Source organism: Gymnoscopelus microlampas, assembly GCF_963454915.1.
Source record: "Gymnoscopelus microlampas genome assembly, chromosome: 15".
Classification (NCBI taxonomy): Eukaryota; Metazoa; Chordata; class Actinopteri; order Myctophiformes; family Myctophidae; genus Gymnoscopelus; species Gymnoscopelus microlampas.
The window spans coordinates 20,486,336-20,495,759 of record NC_139952.1 but is presented as its reverse complement, the minus strand read 5'-3'; the positions used below and the strand labels follow the sequence as shown (position 1 = coordinate 20,495,759).

Below are 9,424 nucleotides of genomic sequence, written 5' to 3'. Positions count from 1 at the left end.
TTCACAGGACATCAATATCTGTCTTAAGTTATAAGGTGTCTGTGTGTTAAGTGGACACTTGGGTTGCAATTGAGTATGTATAATGTTGTAATGCTATCCACAAATGTAAATCTGTTACGTAAAGACTGCATTAAGTGAAGACACACGTCAATAGTTAAAGGAATGTGGTAACACAAGCATGCTGCTTCCTCTGAATGACAGAGCAGTATAATTTACATGCATAGGTTGCATAAATACTGCTAAGTCGTTGTAATTACCATTCTCAGACAATATGACACTGATGACACTGTAGGCTTACACTACAGTATGTGTTCAGAGCCCAGGCAGGGTTCAGGATAGCCAGTTACTGCACTGGTGTAGAACCTATATTTCCTGGTGTAAGAATGTAACTCTCATAAAAACACATGCACGCAGCACCATGTGCATAAAAATGAATTAAAGTGTTTATTTATTCATTGCATTCTGCCTTCATTAAATTAGACCACACAAAATACATTTAACTATAATGCAAACCATACTACTGCAGCCTCATCTTTAGGTACTTGGTCATATTTCTCTGTCCTTTTTAAACCACTTAAACCCTACACAGTACTTCAAGAATCAAGGGTTATTTGTCACTCACTCATACAGGCACAAACAGCGAAATAACTGGGGTCCCCCAGGGGTCTATTTTTGGCCTCCCTCGCTAGGGTTCAAGTGGTTAAGAGAACAATATTCAACTCCATTTTGAGTCGCAGTAGTTTTCTTGTGGAGGTAACGGAATATGCTGTTAGAATTTCATCCTTCATTTATGGCATTGCTAGTGGACATTAGGCATTTACACAAGAATTTAGCAATTTAGCAATTAAATCCTTCCCATTCTTAGTACAAGTATGTAACAAGAAGCTGCTTTTTGCCACTGACAGATTTTTACTACTGTATGTAAGTAAATCATCTGTAAGCATCCTTCTAACCCTGTAGAATCAACAAACATAAATTTGGTTCAATGATCGTTTAAAAAAAGATAAAATGATACAAATTAATATAGCAATAATGTAAACATACTAAGGACAATAAGTTCCTGGAAATACAGTACGTACATAAAACTTTGTCTTGTGCATTGATAAAGAATGACATCCTACAATAGATAACTCAGTGTTAATTTAACTCTGGACACATGTGGTTATATTTGGGCCCATTTTTAAATACTAAGGATTTTATTGTGTGCAATTAACTCATATTCCTTCTCTCGTGGATGGGTGAATCACTCGGCTAATCACAACACTGTCCGTGACCAAAACAGTGGCCCGATGGCACGTAAACTACATGTTTATCTCTGAAGTGCTTGCTGCAACTTTGCACCCCTCCCCCCCCCCCCGCCCCCTTTGTATTATGGCATATTTTACGCGAATGGTTCAATAACCATTCTCAAAACATATGACACAATTCTAGTTAATCATCAAGTCACTGTACATTTGTTACTGTGGCCTCATCAAACCAAGTCAATATGCAAAACAGTTGCATAAACAGTGTCCAAATGGTTTCTTAAAACATCAGCTTCATGGATGTTCTAGTTCTGACCATATTGGGCTATAAAGTCAAAGCAGTGTTTATCATCTTCATTATAACCGTCCCAATGGTCACACGCTTCAAAATGAGGTGTATGAAGCACGTTTTCATGCATTCTACCCCTTCTTCAATATAAAAGAAGTCCTTCATTCCCTTCTGCTGTCTCTTCTTCATCCCTGTCACCGCCGGTCCTCTTTCCCAGACGGCAGCTTGTCTGTCTCCTGCTCCTCGACGGGAAGGCTGGAGCGCACTCTCCGCTTCTCCTTGAAGCGGCCTGACCGGGATACCCTCATGTTCCTGCGGCATGTCTGCTCGTTGAAGACCGACTCCATCTGCGAGTCATCAAAGGTCTCATCGTTGAGCAGGCTGGTGCCCGTATTAGTCTGGGACTGTTCCGGCTGGACCTGAGGGGCAGACTTGTCAACCTCGGGGGTCTTGGTGGCTGCGGTGGGGTCTTTGGGCTTCTCCGACCGCGTCTCGAATGGGTTGAAATCAGGGTCCAGAGCAGGGGCCGCTGTATCCTTGGATCCTCCACTCTTCCTCTTCACCAGGAAGGCCCTCCACCATGGGGCCCTCTCTGCCATTTTTCACTGATGGGACTGCAACCTAAACACAACGAAGCACATTGTTAATTCATCTATTGCTCAAGGAAGTTCTCTTCCACAGAAAACTTTTTTTTTTTTAAGTTGAGCTGCCTCGATGCTCGAGTAATCAATATGACGTCAGACTGGCCTGACCGGAAACATTGGGTAACCATGGCAGCCTGCTCTCAACAAACATGGATGATGGAGATGTATTTTTAACAACAGTATTGGGATCAGTTCAGATCCCCCGGCCGGGTCATACCAAAGACTATAAGAATGGGACCCAATACCTCCCTGCTTGGCATTCACCATCAAGGTTTGGATTGGGGGTAAGTCCCTGCGATATACTGTCATGTCCAGGGTGTGTACTTGTACATCAAGCTGCCTCACACTACAGAAACAGGAGATAGGCTCCTGCCCTATGGGCCTCATGGCCCGGCAAGGCTTACTTATTGGGATCAGTGTTCCTCATCATCGTGACGTGCAGGCCCTTCAATCAAAGTCTTGTTCAGTGGGCAGGGCCATACGTGTGCCACATGCCCAAATTGTAGATTCTAATCTGATCTGGCCAACTGATTTTTTATTGCATCATGTTTCATTTGTTTCCTGTATCTCATCCCCTCTAGTCTGTTAAAGCATAAATCACAATACAATATTCCTTAAAATATCTTTATTACCATTAATATTTTTGATCTGGGGTTCTTCTGCACAACTGAGAATGAGTAACAGGTGCATAGAAGAAAACAATGCTGATTATATTGTAAAAGAGAATTAACAATATCTACCTGATAAATGAAGCTTCTACATGCAAATGAGGAATGTAGTGTTTTATTGTTTAGGTCAGTTGGGAGTAGGCTATATATTGACCTAAAACTTTAGCTCTTTAAGCAGAATATACTGTCCAGAAACGACATTTTTTAAACAAGTGTATTAATCATTGTTTAACCAATAGTAGCCTACTGTAGCATCATTGTCATCACAGCCTCCTTGTGTTTCACCCTCAATGGTTGATTTACCCTCATATTAAATGTCTTGTTTTGACCTATTCAACCAGAGTCACTATTTGGATAACTACAGTCCACTGATAAGGCAACGTGCTTCCTTCTAATTCAAGGGAATAACCAACAACAGTGCAACTATGTTTAACTTCTCTGTAAAACAGGTTCAATGAGTGGTGCAAAACCTAAGCAGTGATTCACGGTTGAGCAATGCGCAAACGCACCCAACTCATCCTCTATCACTCACCTGAGTTATTGGCACAGCAAGAATGGAGCAAACTAAATAAAAAAATAAAAACTTCGAAAGGTCCCAATTCTCCCAAACTAACTTTTACATGTATGCTAAACTGTCCTGGCGAGAGACAAGTCCACGGGCCCGTTCTGTTTCCTCGTCAGTGTCGGGAGGGAGAGCTTGGAACAACTGTGACAGCAGCAGGTTGGCAGGTCCTTTTTTTTTTTATAAAGTACGAAAACTATCCATTTTACGCATTGACTTGTCGCCTTGCATCTCCCCAGATCCAGTGATCGACTTGATCTCTCCGCTTTGCTCATTGACAGATCATCTTCTTCACCCTAGCTTGAGCAATTCTTAGAGAAGGAGTGAAATGAAGTGACATATTTATAAAGGAGCGTCTACTCGTCTCTCTCTCTACTCGACCTGCAGGTTTCCGCCTCCGAAACTCTCCTGGAGAAGCACCTGTCCGCGCCGCTGATTGGATGGAATCCCTACGAGTTGTCTCACGTGAAAAGCCCCATTCATACTTCGCCGCAAGACGGTGTATTAGCAGACCTGCAACAAGCAGTGGTGGAAAAAGTATTACTTTTTTTTTTACTTAAGTAAAAGTATCAATACTGCAATGTAGAGAAGGCGTACCAATTAAAACTAGAAAGTAGGCTACTCCTTATGCAGAATGTCCCATTTCACAAGTTTTGTATAAAATGTACAAAATATCTTTTGAAAATAGCAGATCTACAAGCTTGCAGATCGGCTAAGTGGTTAATATATGTTTTGTAATAATAATCAAAGTCTACAAACTAGTAACTAAAGTTTTCAAATAATTGTAGAGGAGTAAAAGTAGCTACTATATTTGCCTCTGAGATCTAGTGGCCCAGTGGGGTAGAAGTAAAAGTATTGAAAATTGTAAATAATCCAGTAAAGTAAAAAAAAAAATTGTACTTGTACAGTATTTGAGTAAATGTACGCAGTTACTTTACGCCACTGCTCACGTGAAAGCATACTTCACCGCACGACGGTGTGTATTAGCAGACCTACAAGCTCACAACGTGTCGCGGATAGTATGCTTTGTGGGCTTGTAGGTCTGCTATTTTCAAGGCTTGAGCGTCGCTTAGGTGAATCCACTACAAAAGGTGGGTTGGGCTTGTTGGTTGCCTAGCAACATAGCCCATAGGAGCACGCACCTTTTGAGCGACAGTTGTACGAAAAGAGCCCATTGTATCAACACAACCCAACCCAACCAAACCGTGCCAAATTATGTTCCCATTATTATAACAAGTTGAATAGCTTACCTGACATGGGACGTTAGAATGCAACTAAGAGAACTTTGGAATGTTTCTTTGCAGGTTATATAATGACATTATAATAACTACTAATACGCTTTCTGGACCGTGTGCGACAGAAACAGGTTATGCTGAACCAGTGATGGTAGCCTACTCACATAGTACAAGTCAAAAGTTAACTAAAGTAGCAATACCCTATTGTAGAAAGTCTCTGTTACAAGTAGCCTACAAGTCCGATATTCAAAATTGACTTGAGTAAAAGTACAAAAGTATTGTTGGCATGCTGAGAAGTAGTGGAGTAGAAGTAAATATATAGAAAATTGGAAATACTCCAGTAAATTAAAAAATACCTCAACATTTTACATTTTTATTTTATTTTTAAGTACAATACTTGAGTAAATGTACTTAGTTACTTTCCACCACTGTGCTGAACAACCTGCAGTTAACTCTGCAACAGGTTTTTGCAATGCATGTATCTGAATAATTTAAGACACACATTTATATGGGAGGAGAGGGGTAATTTGTGAGTCCTGAAAAAATGCTATTACGGCACTGCTCTGGTGTGCAATTGTAGCTGACGCAAGCTCATAACTGGGGGAAGCTGCCTGGCCTGACGCCAGTTTCAGCTGCTGTAGTATTTGTAGGATGTCTTGGTTCCGGATACCTTCAATTACCCACATAGTACATGTTAAGGTCTATGAACCATGCTGTCATTAGTATCTGATCTGCCATCTGTCTCTCTCTCTCTCTGTTCTCCATGCTCTCTCTCTCTCTCTCTCTCTCTCTCTCTCTCTCTCTCTCTCTCTCTCTCTCTCTCACAGTCTCACACACGCACGCACGCACGCAACATTTCACTTATCTGTGGCTTATAGATAACTTTGGATTAGGATTGATAAAGGCCTATATGGCACCTGCCACTGCCTACAATTTACAATTCAGGTATTAAGCAGATGCTCTTATCCAGAGCAACTTACAAAGTGCAAAATAAAAACATTGCATGAAACCTTACAGAGTAAAAATAAATCAATTAAGTGCTGCAAACCTATAGGATACCAAAACACAAGCATTTGTGAACAAGCCAACAGTATATCTTGCTGTCGGGCTGAGACCTCGTATGTCCATATTTCAGCTTTATATGTTTTTTTCTGTAAATGAATGCCCTGCTTCATTAAAGTGACGCACAAAAGTAGTGAAAATAGCAGATCTACTGCAAGCTCACAACACATAGCTAGCGATGTGCCTGTGAGCTTGTATATCAGCTATTTGCACTATTTTAAAATGTTTTTAAAACAATTATAAAAAAGGACCGGTTTTGGACATACAAGGTTTCCACCTGACAGTGATGATAAATAACATAACAATGCGAAGTAACAACATGTTGCTCTGCTCTAATGCTTATTTGCAGGTGAACGCTAGCCTGGTATCTGCTCAATACTGCCCTCTTCTGCAGTTCTGATGCTCTCTTCATCACTATGATGACATGATGTCAGCCATGCCCATATGGAATTTCATGTCACAAACCTCCAAAAGTGGAGGTCTCGGGTCCGTGAAGTCAGACTTGCCTCCAACGTGCTGGCAATATGGGTAACCACAGTTACCCACGATATGGGTAATCACAGCAACCTAACAACAAGGACCCTGGGAAAAAAGGCCTATTAATGAGGAGTGCTACAGGGTGAGGTATAGAGTTTGAAGAGGTGAGTTTTGAGACTGCAGTGAAGGAGAGTATGCTAACCCCTGCAGTCCTGATTGGGGTGAGGTCATTCCACAGCTTGGGAGCCAGGAGACAGAAGAGTATAGGCCAGAGTGTCATATAGTAGGTCTACTGTACACAGGCACGCGCACGCGTGTGCACGTATACACACACACACACACACACACACACACACACACACACACACACACACACAAACACGCACGCACGCACACTCACTCGCACACACACACACACACACACACACACACACACACACACACACACACACACACACACACGTACGCGAGCACACACACACACACACACACACGCACGCACGCACGCACGCACGCACGCACGCACACGCACACACACACACACACACACACACACACACACACACACACACACACACACACACACACACACACACACACACACACACACACACAGACACACACATGTCTGTATAGCGGCCTTCTAGGCCCCTACAAATGCATGACCTTCAAATCAACAAATCATGGACATAATTACCAGTGCAGCTGATCTGTTAAAGCATTTATTCAAGTATTTATTCAAGGTATAGTATCTATGATGAGTGTTTGAATTTAAGCGAGGGAGTAAGTGAGTGAGTGTGTGTGAGCGAGCAAATCTAATAACGTGTTGTGACCGTTTCAGTGACTGACGTTAGCGACAGGATTAAGATTAATAATATATATCAGGATGAGGAGTGCAGTAATCCATCATTCCAAGTCAAGTCAAGTATTTCTTTGGTCTGTTTTATTGCCTTTTATTTTGTGTAAAAGCTGAGCGATGTGTTAATGAATTAATTCTGTGAAGTCACCACATCCCGTAGACATGACATCAGGGCACAGAGAAGGGAACTCTCTTGCCGTGCCACAGGAATGTCCTGCACAAATAGTATCTGTGTTTGTACGTGCCAAAACGAAGGACCTGTTCCGAAACAGAGAGACGGAGAGGGAGGGAGGGAGAAAGAGAGAGCAGGACTGAAAGAAGGTGGGATGCAGGTAATGCCTGAATGGTTTCCCTCTTCGGAGGTGAGAGTGAAAGTCCTTGTGGCGCCAGGAATGCATGCCACGCTTCATTGCATTCATTCCCTCAGTCTCTCTCTCTCTCTCCACACACACACACAAACACACACAAACACACACCCACACACACACACACACACACACACACACACACACACACACACACACACACACACACACACACACACACACACACACACACACACACACACACACACACACACACACGCACATACATTTTATCACTCTCTCTCTCTCTCTCTCCCTCTCTCTTTCACTAAGTCTCTCTCCCTTTCTTCGTCATACCAAGCAGTCTACATACCTTGGGGACTCCCTGGGTTTCCGTTGCTGTTGAAACTCTGAATGGTCTGTTCTTCACTGCAAGGCCCCTCCATGTGTACAACCATCAGAATTATATATATAATGAATTATAATAAAACAAAACAAAAACAATGCAGAAACATCTCTTGTTCTACATCTCTAAGGTGACCTTGACTTTGAATGTGAACTTGACCTTTGACCTCTTAGATCTAAAACTTATTAATCCACAAAGTTTAATGATAATCTGCTCATCTGTTCTCAAGTTATGACAGACAGACAGACAGACAGACAGACAGACAGACAGACAGACAGACAGACAGACAGACAGACAGACAGACAGACAGACAGACAGATAAAAAGGCACGATACACAGGAGATTACTGTGCCACCCACAAATGCACTCAGTGTAACAGTAAACCTTTTACTTAAAACATTTGTTCAAAAACAGTTTACAACATGCCATAGAGAAAATATATAATGCAAAGCCATTAAAAACAGCACAATGACAAAAATAACAACAAATAAAAACAAATAATAATGCTAAACCCCATACTTGTTTTAAAAAGCTATTTTAAGATAACAGACAAGCTGATTTAACACAGATACTGTACGTACACAGGTGTTTTGATTGTGTCCCATTATGATCTAAAACATATTACGCTTTTCTATGAGTCTGTATCATTATATGACCCCCTGTGCCTCTCCTCTCTGTCCTATATTTCCCAATCTCCTTTTACTCTTTGTTAACCACAAATCTGGCAGTCTCACCCAGAGTTGATTATTAACTGTAAATACATACCAAGATCCTCAGATAAAGTAGCAGGATTAGCAATATCATTGCATTAATATTTCAGGCATTTATATGATGTGCTCATACCCGCCAAAAACATTTCACATCTATGTTTCAAAATCGAATTCAAATCAACATTGACCAAATATGTAGTTGAACATGTATTTAGACTCTGATAAAGAATGATAACAACAACAACAAAAAAGTCAGGAGAACACAATAAAGCCCAAAGATTTATTTCCATTATGGTCCTGATGCGGAAAGAAACTTTGACCCTGCGACCTCTGTATACAGGATAGACATTTGAACCACTGCTGCCTGCAGAAAGACAAAGAGTCCTACTGGTCCCTCCAAACCCCTGAGCAGCCTCCGACAGAAACGTGTTCTTGTTTTGATCAGTGGGTTTCCTCACTATGTGAAATGACTGAGCATTCGTCTGTAGAGAGCTATGCAGGGAATGAGCCAAAGGAAGTCGTAGAGAGATACTGAGACATACTTGCACAAGTTATATGCCCCTCCTTCTCTTTCGCTCTCTGTCTGCTTCCATATCTGTTGGTTTTGTTGTTGGTTTACCTTTCGCTGTGTGTTTAGTTACAGTACACGTGGCTAAAGTCGAAACTAAACATCTTATCATCTTCAAGCACCCACACCCACACACGCACACCCACACGCACACGCACGCACACACACACACACACACACACACACACACACACACACACACACACACACACACACACACACACACACACACACACACACACACACACACACACACACACACACACACACACACATTCAAAGTAATTACATAGATGTCAGATGTTTGATGAGGAGGTCCAGATAAACTACAGTGTTCTGGAGCACATAATACTGACTACTGGCCCCGAGTTATCATGATTTGAAGGTGATCTGAT

At 41.8% G+C, this 9,424-nt stretch overlaps 1 protein-coding gene across 1 annotated transcript; it reads right to left on the bottom strand.

The window, feature by feature from the left end:
* Nucleotides 1–426: 426 nt before the first annotated feature.
* On the bottom strand, nt 427–3,788 carry LOC311062004 (uncharacterized protein). The gene is made up of 2 exons (XM_084080746.1): nt 3,378–3,788; nt 427–2,154 (listed from the first exon to the last, which is right to left on the bottom strand). Exon 2 carries the CDS (start codon nt 2,130–2,132, stop codon nt 1,728–1,730), a length of 405 nt encoding a protein of 134 aa, XP_083936872.1. The 5' UTR covers nt 2,133–2,154; nt 3,378–3,788; the 3' UTR covers nt 427–1,727.
* Between the last annotated feature and the right edge of the window lie 5,636 nt (nt 3,789–9,424).

What these genes read in the sequence shown, in the direction of transcription:
- LOC311062004 (XM_084080746.1), bottom strand. Translation starts at nt 2,132, where the DNA reads ATGGCAGAGAGGGCCCCATGGTGGAGGGCCTTCCTGGTGAAGAGGAAG.